General features: G+C 35.3%; 1 protein-coding gene across 10 annotated transcripts in view; it reads left to right on the forward strand.

Annotated features, from left to right (window-relative positions):
• TCF12 (transcription factor 12) overlaps positions 1 to 21,704 on the forward strand; it is a 397,887-nt gene that overhangs the window by 356,726 nt on the left and 19,457 nt on the right. For 6 of the 10 annotated variants that reach the window (XM_055437091.2, XM_055437090.2, XM_055437094.2 and 3 more), the window contains 4 exons: positions 2,775 to 2,853; positions 11,383 to 11,456; positions 12,461 to 12,532; positions 13,285 to 13,491. In XM_055437091.2, coding sequence (XP_055293066.1) covers positions 2,775 to 2,853; positions 11,383 to 11,456; positions 12,461 to 12,532; positions 13,285 to 13,491 — 432 coding nt within the window. The remainder of the gene's footprint in view (positions 1 to 2,774; positions 2,854 to 11,382; positions 11,457 to 12,460; positions 12,533 to 13,284; positions 13,492 to 21,704) is intronic. The other 4 variants (XM_055437093.2, XM_055437092.2, XM_088839647.1 and 1 more) reach the window with 1 other exon arrangement.

Raw genomic sequence — 21,704 nt, forward strand, 5'->3', positions numbered from 1 at the left:
AGCGTGTGGCAGTGATGCGAAGTTTGCATTTGGACTGAGCTTGAGATGAAAGAAAGATATGCCCAGATGGAGATGTACAGCAGCTAGGATAGAGGTGTTCACTTTGGAATCGTGTACAGAGATGTCATAGTTGATGCTTTATAAAGAACGGTATTACCAAGAGATAAAACACAGGTAAATAGAAAAGGAAACTGAGCCTGGAGTGCTCAGAAAACATACATTAAGTGAACTGCAAGAGTAAAAGAAAGAAGGACCCTAGGTAAATACATCCAAGGGTTTAAAAGAGGTACTCAAATGGCAACTTCTTAAGCGGAAGATACCATTCATTCTTTCAGCAAGTGTTTGTTTACCAGCACCATTGTAGAATTAGAAGCTAGTGCAGAAGGCTGTGTAATTCACATTTGTCTGAATAAGATAGAGAAGTCCGTACTCTCTGGAACATACATTTTATTAGGGAAAAGAGTAAAAGAGACAGATGATAAACAAGACAACAAGTTTAGACAATTAGGGATTAATGTAAGCAGTGTGAAGAAAACAAAGCAGGGAGGTATGACACAGGGAATGCTATTTCTCCAGTGCTTTCATGCAATTAATTCATACAGACAAGGAAATTGAAAGTCAGCAAGTAGGTCTAGTTTATGATAGTCAGAGTTTTGCATGGAACTGGAACTTCTCTCACTCCTCAGCCACCTACCATCAGTGCTATCAATCCTTACCTCCCTTACCAATATTATAGTCAAGACATATTTCAGCATCAGTTGTTCATGAAAATTATAATTATATGCATCTTAAACACGGGAAATAATGATTTACAAAAATAAAGGGATATGTTGAGATGTTTTTGTTAGAGTTTGGTAACCTCACCTAATTTACTTATGGTTGAAATAAATCACTGTATGTATTAGGAACCAAAGTATAACCTTTTAGTTAATCTTCACATGTGTGAAAAGTAACAACTTTTAAAAGGTGACCACTTTGACAGCTTAAAACCAACAACACTGATCTTATAGCATACCACTTCCTTATTACTAAGTCTTCCTACAAAGTCTTTTGACGTCTTCTTGATAACTGTGTTTTTCTAAAATGACTTTGCAACCTGAGAATTCCCCAGCAGTCCAGTTGTTAGAACTCGGCACTTCCACTGCTGGGGGCTTGGATTCAACCCCTGGTCAGAGAACTGAGATCCTGTAAGCTGCATGGTGTGGCCAAAAAATAAAACTACTTTCCAACCTGTATATATGACTTCTTGATCTAGCTCTTCAGAAAGAGTTGATGTGTAAAGAGATTTCCAATTACAATTTAATAACATCAAGCAAATTGGTATAGAAATATTCATTTATAATCAGTGCTTAACAATTAGTGCTATCTTTAAAAATAATAAGTGAAAGCTATTAGTGTTCGATGATTATGACCTGTGGAATTTTGTTTTACATGAGCCTTTCACAGTATCTGGCTTTTTCAACATATTACACTGTCTTTAAAACCAGTGCTGAGACCTCTTATATGCTGTAATTTGGGCATCTTTAAATTTATTAGAGCTCTCAGCTTATTCAGAGCAGGATTATTGCTATTGGATGACTTTGCACCTACAAGTAGTTTTCGTTTTTAAAATATTTGACCACAGATTCTCCAAAGAAGTTGATTTATCTGCCCTACGTGCTGAGATATGAAGATGATTTATGTTTCCTATTATAGTAATGGGACTGTCCTTGAGAAGGGCTCCTGGGAATTGTTGGTGTGTGGATTAGGGAGGCATTTTAAATGTTTATGGCTAATTATGTAGTTTGAATGAATTTCTGTTACTATTTTTTTTCAGCAATGTGAAATAAAAGTATTGCAATAAAACCTTTAGCCAAAATATAAAAATGTATGCATCCCTATATGTTAAACTCTTAGGTGGTAAAGTCTATAAATTACTTGGGGAACATTTTTTGAAGAACTTCCAGCATTTTTTTCACTTTCATCAAAGGTGACAAAATATGCTTTAAAAGCAAGTTTAATTTTTTTTTTAAACAATACACATCATTAGGAGCTAAATTTAGCAAAAATGTTAATCAGACAGAACTTTTTAAAAGAAATAAGGAGTAACTTTTTAAAAATCATTTTCTTTGGCCTTCAAAACTATTTTTAAGGACTATTCTCTTCAAAAAATAACAGTTTCCTAAGACTATTTTTGGAGCTTCCCTGGTGGCTCAGTAGTAAAGAATCCGCCTGTCAGCACAGGAGACGCAGGTTTGATCCCTGGGTGGGGAAGTTCCCCGGGAGAGGAAAGGGCAGCCCAGTCCAGTGTTCTTGCCTCGAGAATCCAATGGACAAAGGAGCCCCGAGGGCTACTATCCGTAGGTTCATGAAAGAGTCAGGTTCTATTTAACTGACCAAAGAGCAACAACAAAGATTATTTCTAATAGATAAAATTTATTTAGATAGTATATTCTAGAAAGATTGTTTATCAAACTTGTTTTTTATATTTATAGTCACTTCTTTTTTGTTCTAGCAATTAGAAATTTAAATTATTTCAACTAGGATAATTAGAAGTAGCTGTGATCTGTTTATTCCTCTTGTATTAGAATATTTATGATACTCTTTAATCCTAGTTTTAAAACTGAGACTTCTATAGTTTTTATGTAATGGAGTAGTACTAAAATTCATTAAACAATTTCTCACTCATGAGTCTTAAGGGTGGCAGCTTAGACTACAAAAATGTCTCCATGCCAGTGGATTTATATTTTTGCTTTTGTCACAGATTGATGTGTTTGTCTTTGTTTTCTGGTTAGATTTATTCTCCTGACCATACCAGCAGTAGTTTTCCATCAAATCCATCAACACCAGTTGGATCACCCTCACCTCTCACAGGTAGGCTTTTGTTTTATCTAACTACTTGATAACATATATGGGGGCTACTTGAACATATTTGAAGTTTATTTTTCAATAAAATACAATAAAGACACACACAAAAAAATCATTTGTTTTGAGAAAGCATGTAAACAGAGCCTTCTCCTGAGTTCATTTTGGAAAATGTTGAAATATTTGCTTTTTGAATTATTTGTTTGTATCTCCTTTGGTTCTTAAAATAATTTGCAATAATTAAATTATTGCAAAAGGATAAAAAATAAGGCTAGGCAATTGAGATGAAAGTAAAATATAGAGGAGATAAATTTAAAAATTTGATAAGCTAGCATAGAAAATAAAATAATCTATTTAGAAGTACATATGACTTCTTTCTTATTTTTAAGTCCACTGAGTTATTATTTCATATAAATATATATACATACATAAATTCTTGGGAATATTGGAGGGTTTGATTTTTTTTGCTGAAGAAAACAACTTGTTGTGAATATAGGTGAATATTGTTAGTTGAGTTAAATAAATGTTCAGTCTTGTGTTGTGTTTTCCTTTTTTTTTTAACAGCAGCTTTATCCTACAGTATATATTTGTTGAGATACAGTTGTTATTCATGTAAATAGGAATTTTTCAATTCATTAGAAATAAAATTACAGGGAAATGCTTGCATTTGTTAAGCTATAAAACTTGGAATATATTTTCCTGAGCATTGTTTGGAGAAAACCCATGCTGAAGAAGAAATGTATTCACTCTAAGGAAAAGACATTAGACAACTGGGTAAAAATTGCCATTTTCCTCCAACAGTTGACCTCAGAAACAATTCTGTATTCCTGATCAGGTCACTAGTTCAGGTCATGTGGCATTGTTGTTGCTGTCAAGCCTTTTTGCATTGTTCAAGATTTCTGAAATTCAGGGCACTGATATATCAGGGCTCTGGCTATCACCTGTGCTCTGTGATTTAGCCTTGTGACTCTGCTAAGAAGCATTCCAGTGTGGAAATGATGAACTGCTGGCAGCTGCTTTCAGCTATTAGTGGTTCTGCCACTTTCTCAGACACCATGGCTTCAGCTGTCTAGTAAAAGTAGAACAGCTGTTCCCCGTATAGACAGGACTATGAAAGACCCTTTGACTTAGAGTTGTTGTTTAAAAGAGGGATGAAGTTACAGGAACAATGATGTAACTTTAACCATATTCACCATCTTGGCAGTTTTACTGAAGTTATCAGTGTCATTTTTGCCACAGCCCACTCCACTTTTTCGTCTCAGGTAGCTATGCTGACCCTTACTGTTTGTTCCCACTGCCTCTTCTCCTCTGCCCAGTAAGATAGTTATAGAATTGTCCTTTGGTTTTCATGAACATTGGTTGGGAAGTCAGGCAGCAGAGATGCTCAGCATCTGTGAAGGACTATCAGAAAAATGAGGAACCAGAGACTTAGACATTTTTCAAAAAATAATGGTCCAAAGTAAAATCTCATATTTCCTCCTTCATTTGTATTTGATGTTTAATGCATGGTATCCTCTTTCTGCCTTTAATTCAGCTGATAAATGAAAATCTGTGAACTGTTGGCTTATGTAGTGAAGGTAATAATAGATTTCTTTTTCAACTCAGTTGTCATACTCAAAGAAAAATAGTTTTATATATTCCTGTTTGGCAAATCAAAGACTGATTTTATACAGGTGCCTCTCTCTCCCTCATCTCCAGTATCTAGTGTTTTCTTCTTATAACCACATACACATGCATATCCCCACACATATATCCCGGATTGACAGAGCAGACATGGAAAGGGAGAAGGAAAAAGGGAAAGCACTGTGTAATAAAGTTTTCACAGTTGAAGGAAAGATAGAGCAAACCGAAGCTCCTGTATAACATGTGCAAATTATTTTGTACTTTGTGTGGCAGTGACCCATTGTTGAGAGTAAAACATCCCACCCCGTGTGCTCTCTACACTTGCCGTGTTTCTTACGCTTGAACATCAGTCCAACTCAACACCGACCATGTGAGAATAGTTACAACATAGGCGGTTTCTAAAGCATTCGTCATTCTTGTTTAAATCCTGCTCATGTTCCTTGGGAACTTTTCAGTAGTAGTAATAATAGAAAATAATAGAAAATGCTTATGAGGAAAAAACATCTAAGATGATTATAATATTGTAGTTAAGATACTGCAGGCTGAAAGAAAGACAAACTCTTGACTGGAGTGGATTACATAGTAAGGAGATTTGGGATATCTTGTATAAAGCCCGTAGCAGGGCAAGTTCCTGAACCTGTCTGGACTCCTGCTCTATTTCTTTGAAATTCTTTCTCAAGCTGGTGGCAAGACAGCAGTTAAAGGTACCACATGTAAGCATAACCATGTCTCCTATAAAAAAAAGGACCATCTATTATATGTCTTTTCAGAATCTTTTCCCAGAAACCTCTTCAATAGGTTTTCCCTCATGATTCATTGATCAGTACTGGCCCTAACAGTTACTTAACAGAAATGAGACCACCATATTGGTCTTAGTTGTTAGGATTTATCCCAAGAGCTAAGAATAGAATTACTCTTTGCAGGTTCACAGTAGGAAAGGATAGACACCCCACCACCTTCTGAACAAAATCTGGGCTCTAGCAGCAAGGTAGAAGAGAAGTATGGCTGTGTCTAATACAGTTGACATTTGAGAAAAGACACGAGTATTTCAATTAAGAGAATGTGTTTACTAAAGAAACTTGGAAAGCAGACAGAACCGTTCTTTACCTAATTCTGGATTATCAGTGAATAAAAGTCTAATAACTGCAGCACTCAGTAGCAGTCTTTGGAACATCTGCAATAAAAGCAAAGAGGATGTCGGGGAGATAGGGAAGATTCCTCAGTTTGGACTCATTTCATCAATGAGATATTTATTTTTGTCATCTGTCAGTGTGCCTGTTGTTAAAGCAGTTAACCTGACTTCAGCAAGTTTTCAATTTAGTTGAGAAAATACGAGATAAACACATGAAAATAGAACCATCAGAATTCACTCTAAACTACAGTTCTCCAGATGCATTTCATGAAGAGAGTATAAAGGAGAAAGAACTTACTGAGTTTAAAAGAAGAGTATGACAGAGGTCAAGATGTGGAAAGTGTATAACCTGTTCATTCAGAGTCTTTGAGATGACTGATCATGAGCTCTTCATATATGAAGAGCTTCCCCTCGAATGGGAAGGTTGGCTGGGGCCAGATTGCACAAAGCAGAGCATTCAGTGCTACACTGAGGATTATTTGACCTTTTCTAAGGTTGGAGTGTATCATGAAAGTTTGAGTTTAGGGTGAGATTACAAAGAGAAACAACTAACAAAATAAGAAAATGCATAGTAAATAGTCCTAAGAATTTCTCTCAGCCACACAGAATGATGTTATCTATTCTCTAAATTTATTAACCAATTTTATTAGGGTGGTGTATTACTAAATCCCAGTCAGAGCAAAAACAGATCAGAAATACTAGGTGAATTTTAGATTTAGTGATCACAGAAAGCCTTTCCGGATTTTCTAGCCAAATAATTCAGTTCGCTTCTCCTTGTCAACTAACTTGTTTTCTGAAAATAGTAAATTTCAATGCTAAGTAATAAATTTATTATAATCCTTCTTGGATAACAGCTAACTTTTGGGGGTGGTCACTAATATAAAGCTCAGGGCAAAGCCCAGGACAATTAAAAAATCTGTTAACTATATAAGCAGTTGAAAGCTTGCCCTTATCTAATAGAAGAATGTATAAGCCTAAAACCTCTATATATGTATACAGCCAGGTATCACGGGACAGGGAAGGAAGGGAGGAAATAACCTATTCTCTGGGAAACTTTCCCCTTAGGTTTTTGCCCTTTGCACCTTTGTTTTTCCATTATTTGTGTAACAGTGCTACAGCTGGTGATTATAAACTAAAGATAATGATATCAAAATGATTCTAAATGGATCTGTATATTTTATTCATCCAGTAGCTTTTTAAAAAGACAATGATCCAGATCTGTCTAGTGTCAAAAGTATTCTGTAGCATTGTGGTCTCTGTCTAGAACATGAATTCCTTTCACAGCCCCACAGTTCTTATCCGTAACTAATAAACCATCAGTAGGCCAGAATTACAAAAGTCTGTGTGTCTTTTTTCATCATTGGTTACATGATTGATTTCTTCATCAGGAAGAAATAATAATAATATTTCATTGTCAGAAAGATCTTTTAGGCTCATAAAGCCTGTGTATTCATTTCTTTTACCTCATTGGCCCTGTAAAGGCAGATTAAAAACAAAAACTAAAAAAAAACTGAGTACCTATTTTATGGTTAGTATTCTTTTTTTTTTTTAATTTATTTATTTTAATTGGAGGCTAATTACTTTACAGTATTGTATTGGTTTTGCCATACATTGACGTGAATCCGCCCCAGGTGTACATGTGTTCCCCATCTTGAACCCCCCTCCCACCTCCCTCCCCATACCATCTCTCTGGTTCATCCCAGTGCACCAGCCCCAAGCATCCTGTATCATGCATCAAACCTCGACTCTAAATTAATTGTTAGTACAGATCAACCAGAATGCTGGTCCACTGATTGTCAGTATCCATTAAACTTCCATCCCCTTTTTTGAGCTTTACCAGACATAGGATGGCCTTTGTTGAACTAACGCAGTCTATATTAACTATCCAGCCATCCCCTTTGTGAACAATAGCATGAATTTTTGAAATGACTGAGTTTTAAAGAGCTCAGTTCATGAACTACAGCGTGGCATTTGTATAAAATTCAAACAGATATAAAGATTTAACCATGTTAGTATTCTACTTTAATCAAATTTGTCTCAAGTGGGGCAGCCTAATCTATAATAATTTTTTAAAAAAAGGTTTGAGTATGTGTATGTTTTACCAGTTTAATAAATTACATTTTGAAGTAGACCATAGTATAGATACTTCATGTCACTATCAAAAAATAGTGAATATAGGTGATTTCTTACCTGAGTAACTCTGTGCACATGTCTCATTCCTCAATACTAAGCTACCAAAAAACCACAAAAATTGCCTGTTTTGCAAAGCAAATGTGTGGTAACAGTTCTGAGTATTTAAATATAAAACTTGCATTAATGATCCACACAGATTAAATATCCTATCACAGGCTGATCACCCAAGGATGTTGGGCAAAATGGAGCAAAATGATTGAAAATAAAATATCATAGGGCTTCCTTGGTGGTCTAGTGGTTAAGAATCCGCTGTTTTGATCCCTGGTCTGGGAAGATCCCACATGCTGTGCACCACATTGAAGAGTACCTCCTGCTCACCATAACTAGAGAAAGCCTACTCACAGCAACAGAGACCCAGTGCAGTCAAAAATAAACAGATAAATCTTTTTTTTTAAAAAAAAAAAGGTCTTGCAGTCCCTTCTTTAAAGATATATATATATATTTATATAGTAAACATTAAGAGAAACTCTTTTAAAAATAATTTCATTTCTTTTTAAAAACAGATTATGATTAACCTCTTATCCACATAAAAATTCACAATCCTACATTAGTTTTGGAAAGCATCACCAACTCAATGGACATGAGTTTGAGCAAGTTCTGGGAGTTGGTAATGGACAGGGAGGCCTGGCGTGCTGCAGTCCATGGGGTCACAAAGAGTTGGACATGACTGAGTGACTGAACTGAACTGAGCTGATATACTGAAATCAATGGTAAAGTGTTATTTTATTAGAAAATTTTTTTCTTTGGCTCTGCTGGCTCCTTGATCCTGCAAGAGGACTTTCTCTAGTTGCAATACTCACTCAGGCTTCTCTTGCTGTGGAGCACAGACTCTAAAGCACACGAGCTTAATAGTTGTGGTGCACTGACTTCTCTACTTGTGGCAGTCGGGCCTTAGTTGCCCCACAGCATGTGGGGTCTTAGTTCCCTGACCAGGGATTGAACCTGCATCCCAGCCTGAAAAGGTGGATTCTTAACCACTGGACCACCAAGAAAGTTCCTGGTTCTTTTTATATAAATTCTTCATATAGTCAGTTACTGGATTTTTCTGATTGCTAAATTCTACTTGCTAAGTGTCAAATTAGCCCACATGCTTCTGTTTCAATGAGCAATTTTAGATTGTCCATAATTTGTGTAGTTAAATTATGATTATATTTGTATGTCTAGCAGGTCACTTTTAATGGACAGAATAATTTGTAATTTGTTTCCAAGTAAATAAAATTGTTAGTCGATGAAGTATATATAGCATATATTTTTCTTATAATTTCAGTATTTAAAAATTTTTGTATAATCACAGTAATAGCCATATAATTATGAAATATAATCAAGTTATTAGGAATATTATGTATCCAACTTTTCAACTTAACAAAATATAAATTATTAATAGGAATATAAATACTAGGTTGTTCAGCTAAAGTGAACTATAATAGTTCTAATTTACCTTAAGTTTTTAGTGTCCTAACTGGCAAATTAACCTAAAACAACAAGCTGTGGTGGAACATAGTTTAAAATTTCATTTAGCAATAAATGAGACAAGTAAACATTCAACTTTTCTAACTTTAGATTTCTAATATAATTCAGTTTGTCACTGAAGCTTTGGTTAAGAACCATACTATGTATTTAATTGAATGGTCTTCATTATTTTCTATAAATAACTTATTTTCAAATGCAGTTATGAAATAATAAAGATTTTTGATCAGTTATTTTGTCTTTTTCTTTTTAAATCTATTTTAAAACACTGCATTCTCCCCAGTACATAAATTAGTCTTTTTTCTTCTTGTGTTTTTTTTCCTTTTTATTCTTTCTGTTGTGAACTTGTACCCTTTCTTTTTGTATCCTTTTTTAATACTATTGCTGATTTCTAAAGTTGAAGAGTAAATGTTTAACAAAATTTTCATGATAATATTTTCCAACTTAAATAATATGTTTTGGTGTTAATAATGTTGGGAAAATTTTTAGCAAATAAACCTAAATGTATTTGCAGTCTTTTGAAATTGGTGCATTTGTGCATTACTAACGAGGAAGGCAATGGCAAGCCACTCTAGTACTATTGCCTAGAAGATCCCACAGGTGGAGGAGCCTGGTAGGCTGCAGTCCATGGGGTCACTAAGGGTCGGACACGACTGAGCGACTTCACTTTCACTTTTCACTTTCACACATTGGAGAAGGAAATGGCAACACACTCCAGTGTTCTTGCCTGGAGAATCCCAGGGACGGGGGAGCCTGGTGGGCTTCTGTCTACAGGGTCACACAGAGTCGGACACGACTGAAGTGACTTAGCAGCAGCAGCAGCAGTGCATTACTAAAGGCACAAGGACTTCCCTGGTGGCTCAGGCAGTAAAGCGTCTGTCTACAATGTGGGAGACCCAGGTTTGAACCCTGGGTTGGGAAGATCCCCTGAAGAAGGAAATGGCAACCTACTCCAGTACTCTTGCCTGGAAAACCCCTGGACAGAGGAGCTTAGTAGGCTACAGTCTATGGGGTCACAAAGAGTCGGACACAACTGAGCGACTTTACTTTCACTTTCAAAGGCACAAGTTAATATAACCCTTTAGAAAATAGTTTTGGCATTACGAATTAAGGATCATAAATATGTTCGTACCTTTTAACTTAGAAATACTATTTATCCTTAGATGTGTTCCCCAAAAGGAAAACACAGTATTTTTTTTATCATTCATAATATACTGCTAAGTCACTTCAGTTATGTCCGACTCTGTGTGACCCCATAGACAGCAGCCCACCAGGCTCCTCTGTCCCTGGGATTCTCCATGCAAGAACACTGGAGTGTGTTGCCATTTCCTCCTCCAATGCGTGAAAATGAAAAGTGAAAGTGACGTTGCTCAGTCATGTCCAACCCTCAGCGACCCCATGGACTGCAACCTTCCAGGCTCCTCCGTCCTTGGGATTTTCCAGGCAAGAGTACTAGAGTGGGTTGCCGTTTCCTTCTCCAAACACATATGCTACTTCTGCCCATTTCCCTTGTTTTCTACGGAACCGGTCTAATGGTAAAACAGTATTATACTTAAGGGACCCTCCAGGGAATGGCAACCCACTGCAATATTCTTGCTCCCTCCCCCAAAAAAAGGGGGCTCAAAGAAATATTCATAATATAGTGATATGTAATTACTATTCATAATAGTCAAATGAAAGCAACCAAAGTGTCCAGCAGTGAGGTAATGGTGGTTAAGCAAATTATGATGTAGAGAATCAGGTGAATATTAATGTAAGTCGTTAATTGCATTATCATAAAGACTGTAAAATATGATGAAAGGGCAGAATTTAAATTATGTATATTTTAAGTTCATTTTCTCAAGATTCATGTGCATGTGGACAAAGTGTGAAGAACGTGTAAATATAAAAGTAGTAACGTGTTATAGTTTTTTCCCTCAACTCCCTCCATTATTTTAATAATGAAAAAATTTTAATGTGTTGGGCTTATCAGTAGCCAATACCATGCTGAAGACTGAACAAAAATTTTCACATAAATTTGTACACACTTAGTGATAGTATGTCTTTGCCCTTTTCTTCAGAATATTATCAAGATCACTGAGTTAACCAAGGTGTGTGGGTGCTTTGGGGTTTTGTTTCAACAGGTACCAGTCAGTGGCCCAGACCTGGAGGTCAAGCTCCTTCATCCCCAAGCTATGAAAACTCACTCCACTCCCTGGTAAGAGCCTCTGAGAAACATACAAGATCTATTTCATCTAATAGTATGGAGTTGTTTTTTGTTTTTTTTTTTCCCCAGAAAATCTTGAGTAACAATGAAAAAACAGTAGGATAGCATTACACACGAATTCTTTGCTAACAAATGGCCTGATTTAGCTGAACAATATGAGACACATTGGGTGTGCCTTTTGCCATCTGTTCTTTGGGACATTGGTTTTAGGACAGCTGGTTTTAAAATAGTGTTATGGGATTCTTGTTTCTTTGACAGATCTAGGGTTTAATTTTACTGTAATTTTATGTTTATATGTAAAGGAAATTTAAGGGGAAAAAAACCCAGAGACCAAGTAAGAGAAAATTAGTTCAGCAATGCAAAATGGTTGTATTTTACTCTTTCTCATATGATACTGTGTATAGTTGATTACATTTCTGTTAAAAGTTTTAAATGCAACATCAGTTATTTTTGTCATGAAGAGTATTGTTTTCCATGTTCTCTTTTTATAGAAAAATGTGTTAATTGTATTGATATACGCAAAAACATAGACAAACAAGGCAGTAGACTAAAGGAGCCTGTCTAGGTATTGAGCATGAAGAATTTGTGGTAGGATGTTAACTACTGTTGCCTTTCTATGCTTACCACAGAATTACGAAGCATTATAAAAACAAACTAAGGATGACTTGATGGAATGCTAAGTCATGCTATTCAGTAATTCCAGGTTGCAAATAGAAAAGTTCTTTTTCTGTGACTAACAGAACATTTTAAATTAAAGGAAAGTTTTCTTCTCACATTTAAGCAAATATAAGCAATGTGTGCTATTTAGATGCTAACCTTATAACTTTGCTGTTAAATCCCAGCCTTCTCATACCTTAATACAAAGTAGATCTTGCAGGTCTCCGCGTTAACTTTACTAACATGTTATGCTGACATGCACATCAGCTATTTCCTCATCTCTTTTGGAGTTAATCATAACCTGTGCTTTGCCTCCTGTTCTGTCTTGACTTTGCCAGAAAAATCGAGTTGAGCAGCAACTTCACGAGCATTTGCAAGATGCAATGTCCTTCTTAAAGGATGTCTGTGAGGTACTATTTCTTTTAGATGGTGCCTTTTTTTGTGTTTCAATTAATTATACTTCCTATTATCCATTTAAAATCTTCAAGCCTGTGCAGACTCCAGAGTCTTTTAAAATCAAACAATGACTATTTTCGTTTTTGTAACAATATGTAAGAATAGGCCTTTGTTCTCATATATTGTTGAGTATGATTCTTTTTAAAAGAGCTCTACTGGCATGTGCTTTTGGTTTTTTAAATTCTAATATGTTTGTGTATGGGGCATGTGTATATCCACAGACAGATATCATTTCATCAGTTTTGTGAAAAGAACACATTTGGATGTGGTCACCATTTCAGATAGGTATTAAATATTCACTTAAAACAAAATTACAACGTAAATCTGATGGATTTGAGGACCATTCCCCAAGTTGCCCTCATTTCAATGTTAAAATACAGGTTATCTTTTTTATCAATGATAATTGAATGCCAGATACTGTAGAGTAGCCTTCAGCTTTTGTAGACGCTAAAAGAAATAACCTCATGCTAGATTGATAAAAGATTTTCATGAAGCTGTGATTTGCTTCTGAAGCTTTTGGTAATTTAGCATAGTTTACAAATATCCTTTCTTTGTTTATTTAGAGTACAGGTAGTTTCTTTTGAAGCTACTTGATGTTGCATATTCACTTGCTGTCTTCTGTATATCCCAAAGTAGAAATCATAGCAGTTTAATGCATGCAACAGATAAAAGCAGTAACCTCCATGTCTTTTTTCAATCCCTGCAGCAATCTCGGATGGAGGATCGTTTGGACAGATTGGATGATGCTATCCATGTGCTGAGGAACCATGCCGTGGGACCGTCTACCAGTTTGCCTGCTGGTCACAGTGATATACACAGTTTATTGGGACCATCGCATAATGCACCAATTGGAAGCCTCAATTCAAACTACGGTGGATCAAGCCTTGTTACAAGCAGTCGATCTGCTTCAATGGTAAAATAGTGCTCATGCTTTTTGAAATAACCCCTGAAGTCTGTTTTCCTAAATGTTTTACGTGAAATCTTTTAGGGAGAGGGTCCTTCTTTTTATAAACAAGGTAGAGTCGTTTTTAAGAATTTCTTTTACTGTTTTGGACAGGGTCATTGGCTGAGCATTTGACCTTAAAATCCTGCTATGATCATGTGCAAAAAGCAGAAACTTTATACAGAGATCATATTAGCTTAAACTTGAATTTTTTTTCCAGATGTATAATAATTGATGGAACATTTTTTTGCCTTGAAACAATGTGTAGAAAGTCTTAATAGCAAAAGCAAGAAAGCAAGACTGACTGTCAAGGGTTCTGGTCTAGAAAGGGTTCTGTTTATTATAATTTGGAACCAGCCTTCAATAGAACGAACACAATAGTATTTGTACAAGTCCAAATTTAAGTTTTATTCCCAAACGAAGAAAAAAATGTGAGGTAGTTTTGAGAATGGCTTAATTTAAGTGACAATGAAAGGAAACAATTTTAGATTAACGCCTGAAGAGAATAAAATCATTCAATCCATCTTTATAAAAAAGCATGGTAATTCTTTTAAAGTAGGGAAAAGTAACATTCTGCAGTAACATCGAAAATTCTGTGTTGAATGTCTTACATTATTTTTTATATAAATTATGTTTTAAAGTAATGAAGCTTTTTTTGAACCTGCTATTTAATTGAAACCATGTGTTTGCATGTTTATGTCATGGTTCTTAAGATTCATTGCATGCTGTGAAATATTGTCCTATGAAACAGATTTCTGACTGGAAGCCATGTGATCAAGGCTAAAATTCAGCTATCATCGAAATAATTAGGTGCCCCAAATGCTGAAGTCTTGTGTTCTCTAAAATAGGATTGGTTCCAGATTTTTACATTCGCATATCAGGGAGCCATTTATATTCATTCTGGAGCTGCTGAAGTAAACATCAAACAAGGCTGCCTGGTTTCCTAAGAACAATGTTTTCAGCAACATGGGTGACATTAGATGCCTGCGTATCTTAACAACTGTGTTTTTGTTTTTTAATATCAGAAGATCTTAAAATTTAGGCTTTTTTAAAAGTAACTTTTGTTGCTGTTGATAAACTAATAAATGCAAAAACATTTACAGATTACTGAATTCGTAGAAATTTAAGGCAGTATTTTTATCACTATATTGATAGTAGCAAAATATTTTAATATTATAATAAGACAGCATTTGTTGCAAATATAAATTATTACTTTGCTGAAATCTATCCTTATTCAGAAGAAGGACTTACAAATCAGTATCTCGGAATCCTAAGTTTGTCAATTGCAATATGTGCAGTTCTTAGTCCTCACCTCTTAATCATTTTTAATTCTTCATTGTTAATAGCTCACTGCTCCTACTCCAATTTATCTGCTACAATATTTAATATATCTCTGGATCCTCTTAAATAAATGTTGAGTTTATATGGAATGGAACTTCTGTCTTTGGGAGGTTGTTTTTATCAACTTTGTATACAAGTTGGAAAAGAAATTTTTCAAAATCCAGTCTTACAAAGCTATATAAAAACCTAGTACACTTTAAAAGGACTTGTAGAAGGAAAAATTGTTTCATTAGATATTGCCCTGAAACTTGTAATTAAAAGAGTAGCTTCTATTATGTCCTTTAGGAATATGCTGCCTGTTTCAGAGTTGCCAGAGATATTCTTTAAAAAGGAAAAATACTGAAGGTAATCTAGAAAAAAAAGAGTTCTGAAACACGAGGTGAGTCTAACGTAGTCTGAGAAGCAGCACCAGTGCTTCAGCAACTTAGTTGCTTAGTTTGTCTATCAAGGTCTTCTTTCAGTTTTTATAACCTTCTTAGAGGACACAGAGCTGGGGAAAATCTGCCAGGATCTGCTATATCCACCCCATCCAGATGTAATCACTAATGAGATGGAGATGCAGATGTTTCTACCAGGCTTACCCTCAAATATTATTAACCGACAAAATCTGACAGTGTCAAGTGAGTCAGTATTAAATTCCCATCCTTCTGAAATGAACTTTTTAGCTGTGAATACTCATTTCTCAGTTTCAGCAAAGACCAAAGGATGGAATGAAATTAAAATCACAGTCAGCCAGTGACTGTCCCAGCTAAGTGTTAGGCATATTGTTGAGGAAAATTTATCCTGGTGGCTGTTATTCATGTCTGAGGGCTTCCATCAGTACTACCAGGAGCCTTGTTTACATGCCTGACAGCTTTTTTCATGTTCTGAGAGAGTGTGTGATTTGGAGGACATATTGTTGTAACTATTGCCAGCCATCTCCAAGAGTTAATCTCCTGCCTGTATGTATCTCACCTTCATGTATTCTAACTGTTCATGACTAAGAAATGACACAATTTTACATTTTGGAAACACTTCTTTTTTTGTCTTGCTTAACTTTCTGGTAGTTTATGTATTTTTCCTCTGTATTAACATAAATTAATATTTTGGGGGCTTCCCTGGTGACTCAGACAGTTAAGAATCTGCCTGTAGTGCAGGAGACCTGGATTCGATCCCTGGGTCAGGAAGATCACCTGAAGAAGGGAATGGCTACCCACTCCAGTATTCTTGCCTGGAAAATTCCATGGACAGAGGATCCTGGTGGTCTGTAGTCCATGGGGTCACAAAGATACTTTTCCTCTGTATTAACCTAAGTTAATATTTCTTCAGTTCAGTTCAGTCGCTCAGTCATGTCCAACTCTTTGCGACCCCATGAATCACAGCACGCCAGGCCTCCCTGTCCATCACCAACTTCTGGAGTTCACTCAAACTCATGTTTCAGTTCAGTTCAGTCACTCAGTCGTGTCCGACTCTCTGCGACCCCATGAATCACAGCCCGCCAGGCCTCCCTGTCCATCACCAACTCCCGGAGTTCACTCAAACTCATGTCCACAGAGTCGGTGATGCCATCCAGCCATCTCATTCTCTGTCGTCCCCTTCTCCTCCCGCCCCCAATCCTTCCCAGCATCAGACTCTTTTCCAGTGAGTCAACTCATTGAATGAGGTGGCCAAAGTATTGCAGTTTCAGCTTTAGCATCAGTCCTTCCAATGAACACCCAGTATTTATAGACCCCTAAAAATGGAGGTTTACATGGCCACAATTAACAAAGTAACCATATAAGTAGCAGTTTATCAACAATTCTGTATCACCATTTAGAATCTGTAAAGTCAACTTCCCTCAGTATTTAATTTTCATCATTCCATTTATTTTTCTGTAGAGAGTAGAACTAGTCTGCTAAACCTTTCTAGGAACTCCGTAGAACGTGAAAATAAAATTTTTGATGTAATGGATTTTTGTTCTCGTGGGCATTTACTAGAGGTCACCATTTTAATTCCAGGTTTTGAATATGATGTTACTTTCTCTCCTAGCATTATAGATGAGAAGAGCCAGAAACTTTTTCTGTAAAAGGTCAGATAGTAAATATTTTCAGCTTTGCAGGATATATGCTCTGTATCACAATTACTTAACTCTGATTCAGTAACATGAAAACACCCAAAGGTGTTACAAAAACAAATGGGTGTGTCTTGTGCAAATAAAGGCTTATTTATAGAAAAGTCCTCCTTTATTAGTTTAAAAAAAAAAAAAAAACAGGACCAGATTTGGACCACAGACATACTTTGCCAATCCCTAGTTTAGAACATAAATTAGCTTCCAAATGTAGGAAGTGAGAATTAGCAGCTTTTTTGTTTGTTTTTTCTTTTCCTTGGTACCTATAGCTTTTTTCATATTTCATTTCAATCAGTAGTTTGGGAATTTTGTGAAGTAGTTGAAATATTTGAGGTGAGCCAGAATTCACTGAGAGTGGAAGAAGAAGACTTGATGGCAGGATAAAAGTAATACAGAAAGTTCTGCTCTCAACCTTCAAGTGCTTCCAAGATTATTAGTGGTATGAATTCTACATGGGCAGGTTAATCAGATAGTCTCCTTGATCAAAGAAGCAGCTTTGTTGCTGAGAACCTTTCCTGACATCATTTTTAGTTATAACAAAAGTATGCCAGTAAGATCATCTGCAGCTTATAGTAATGATTTGTAGATAGATCTGTCTTTCATAGATGAAAGAATTGCTATTTTTATTACTATTTTTTTATTTCACATAAAGATAATAAGACTACTACCTGCCAAAAATATTAAATGGACTCAGTATCAGAAGACCTGACTTTGTTGTTTATTTGTTCATTTATTTATGGCTGTGCTGGGTCTTCATTGCTGTGCGGGCTTTTTCATTAGTTGCAGAAAGTGGGGGCTACTCACTAGTTGCGGTGCGGGGACTTCCCATTGTGGTGGCTTCTCTTGTGGAGTACAGGCTCTAGGGTATGTGGGCTTTAGTAGTTGAAGCTCTCAGGCTCCAAAGCATAGTACTTGTGGTGCCCAGCCTTAGTTGCTCCACGGCATATGGGATCTTCCTGGATCAGGGATCGAACCTGTATCTTGCATTGGCAGGTGGATTCTTTACCACTGAGCCACCAGAGAAGCCCACTGATTGTTGTTTCTTTTACCTGAACAAACTTGACTAGCACAAAAGACTAGGATTAAAAGAGATTCCAACCACAGAAATAACATATTTTAGGTATCAATATACATGAAAGTTAAATTTCCTAAAGATTATTATATCAGAAAAAAAAGGCTAGTACATGGATAACTCCTACTCCTTCTCATATAATTAGTGTAGCCAGCCTGCCCTAGTTTTAACATTTCCTCTTATTTTTGAATAGGGTTAACATTTTCATTTACTTAATTTATTATTCCCTTTCAGTATTTTTGACAGTTTCTCCATATCCTCTTAATCCAAATATAAAATTAAGGCTTTATCAGACACTGTTATTAGAATGTGATGTATCATTTAGAACACAAAATCAGGATTTTTAGAACTACTGAAATGTGAGCACTGGACAGACTATAGTTTTGCTCTCATTTACTTAGTTTAAGAATGAACTCTTGGAATAAACTACTGACTGGAAAAAATAATGTTAATAAGTAGAAAACGGAAAAGGAATGAGACTCGTTGATATCATTTAGGCATCGCAAAGAGGTTTCAGCAATATAAAGTTATTGTACATCACATCTGTTTATGGCTGTAATATCTAAAATACCAAGGCCCAATGAGATAGCTCTGTAATAGCTCTTTTATCTTTAACACAAAGTACCCAGTTGTTGTTCAGACCATGATTTCAACTTCAAACTAAGTTGGATTAGAAGCTTTATATTAATGAGAGCTTGATGCAAATCTTTAGAAGTTCCTTATTTATGATACCAGATGAAATTACATCCATGAGATCTTTTGATTTTGTTATAAGTCCTTAGGAAATTTAACTCTGGCATGTCTTTTTTTTTTTTTTTTTTTGGTATCGCTTGAGTTTTTTGTTGCTTAAGCTGTAGTTAGAAATGTGTGTCTTGTATGAAAGCAAATAATGTTCAATTGTAGAACTTACAGCTACCTTACATAGTGATTTTAAAATATAAATCATATCTGATTTCTAAATCCTAAAGTAATTAAACTATTTTTCCTAGTTTTAAAAGATTTAAGATTGTTATTAAAGACTAACAAATAGAGTAATATTTTATTCAAGATTTTAAGCACTTTGTCACATATCAGTAAGTTTGGAATCATTTTAGCCATATGTTTGAACAGTATTTAATTTTATTTGTAAAGGTTTATATACAGTAGAAATTGTGTGTGTAGGTTTCAGCTAAACTAAAGGAGTTTGGTTTTTAACTGTACTTTTTCTAACCAATTTTTTTTTCCTAAATGGGCAACTTAAATTTTTTTTATTTTCATTAAGAACACATTATAGTGCTTTTAAAGCATTTTGATGCCATTTTTTAAACTCAGAATTGTTTAAATGTCAACTTCTAAGCTTGAAAATCAGACAGCATATATATTTACGGAAATATTATTCAAAAGGAACCATAACAAATAGAATTCTTCCAAGTTTTAGCATAAAACCCTCTTCAGGTAAAACAAAATACATACAGTACATAAAGATCCTTTAAATCAGTGATTTAAGTTAAATCACTAGTATTCCGTGAATAGTACAAATTGAACAAATTATTAGAATAGAATTCAGAATCAGAGAGGAGTTCATGCTGAGTATTTTTTAGTCTGTCCCCTAATTCACAGGACCTCTTATTCATCAACTAATTAGATTTAACATCTTTCCATTGTGGGTGTTGAAGCCATTGGCCAAATTAAATGAAAACAAGTCCCTTGTCGGATGCTCCCACAAAAATAAGGCCATACATAGATTGTAAAGGTTCAGAATGCAAGATGACATCATTTAATGGAATGGGCCTTTTATTCTGAAATGGAGCTCTTCATAATAATCGAGATTTAGAGCATAGCAGGCCTAGAAGTTTTCCTTCCCCTGCCAGTCCCCCAAGAGAAGCAGTGTGTCAGCTGTATGCTAACGAGATGAACAATTAAACAAGGTCCTATCTGGCTGGCCCCACAGACTCTGAGCTCAGACAAAGAACTGTTTATACACCTGTTGCGTGTGTGGACAGAGCCAATTGAATGTGTCGCTGCAGATTAAAGGGAAGACATGGGAGCCAGGGTGAGCACTGGTTAAAGAAAACTCTAAGAACTGTGAAAGTCAAATTCTCCAGAAAACATGTGAGGCCCATTTGCAAGGGGAATCAGTTACAAACAAAAAGTTCCTGCTAACTTCATTAATATGAAAAACTCCAGACTTAAAAGTTTTTGCAAGTCTGAGACCATTTTTTAAAGGTTCAGTTTTTTTCAAGGTTGGTGTGAGAGAATATTTAGTTTGTAGTATTCCATAGAGACAAAGATATTCACTGGCATTTTATATCCCAAAACAAATTGAGTAACCTTTCTGATTTTCCTTCAGGGAAAAGCAAAATCCCTAAAGTTTATTGTTTAAATAGTGATCCTTTGTCTGCCAAGCCTTTCATCAGAAAGGAGGTGATAGAACATTTTTATTAGTTGAGATTCAGAAAAATCAAATAATTATTTATACTAATGAAGTTAAAAAAATAAGAATTTCACAGATGTATCATCACTTACTACTCAGTGAAATTCAGTTTGTTCAATGGTATTGTCCTCTGAAGCTCTAAAATAGGTTTCACAGATAAAATATATAGTAAATATACTTAGGCTTAAATTTTAAAAGCCTATTTTTTTAAATACTTGGTATGATAGCTCAAAATACTATAGAAGAGCAAAATTAGCACATATTACCAAAGATCATAGGAAGTTTTAAGTCCACATTATAAATACAAACATAGAATCTTTCAGGTTTTGCTTGATCCTGCAATGACTTCCTCAGCCAGTCAAAAATTATTGTAGTAATACATTATCTTTAAAATAGGCTGAGGCTCCTAAGTTCCCAAAGAATTTTTAGCTATGTGTTATATCTATATCATGCCTATTTTTATAAAAAGGAATTTTGAACCAACTTTCCCTTCAAATCATGAGTAGTTATAGCTAGCAAGAAAGCAACCTATGTGTTAAGAATAAACATGACTAGGATTCCCTAGAGATAGGATATCATAAACTTTTTAAAAAGTAATTTCCTCTCTTGAAAGTAATTTTCACAGTCTACTTGTTGTTAGGTTTAATTCTTCAGATTTTTCTCAAGATATTTTTATTGGGGGTGTGTTGAGGTTCAGCATAGAAGTAAAGGTTAAGAGATAAGGAAAGATTTCCTAAGTAGTAAGGGTGTAGAAGGCTACTTTGATTTCTGTGGTCCCTTCCCAGCTTTAAGATTTTATGATTATAATGAGTGATGAATTTTTTGGTTTAGAAAAAGGATATAGTCAATGCTTGATCATCCAGGAGAGTAGTGACACACCTAATCTTCAAATAATTTTAAAAGTAGCTGTGGAATATATTACATGGTTTTGTTGTTGTTGTTGTTTAACTATTAAAGGTAAGAATAAAGGCAGAGGACAGACATTTCTTCAAAAGTAAGGTGGAAGACCTGGTATGTTCTGATCAGATCCACTGCCAATAGCCTGCATTGCCTGAAACTTCTGTTTCTCTTGTTTGGCTCACAGGAAACCGAAGAATAAACTTGCATAGGGGTATTTGTATTAGGGTAAAATCCATACAAAGTCATGAAAGATAAAAGCTATATTAATTACTCAAGAAGGATTCAAAGCATGGTGTTTTACTGGGATTGAAGGATTTGTTGAAAAACAGTGGTTCTCATGTATAACTCCAGGCAATAAATCTATTTAATTA

Source organism: Moschus berezovskii, chromosome 9 (genome assembly GCF_049115385.1).
Source record: "Moschus berezovskii isolate FMDL1 chromosome 9, NW_MosBer_1.0, whole genome shotgun sequence".
Lineage (NCBI taxonomy): Eukaryota > Metazoa > Chordata > Mammalia > Artiodactyla > Moschidae > Moschus > Moschus berezovskii.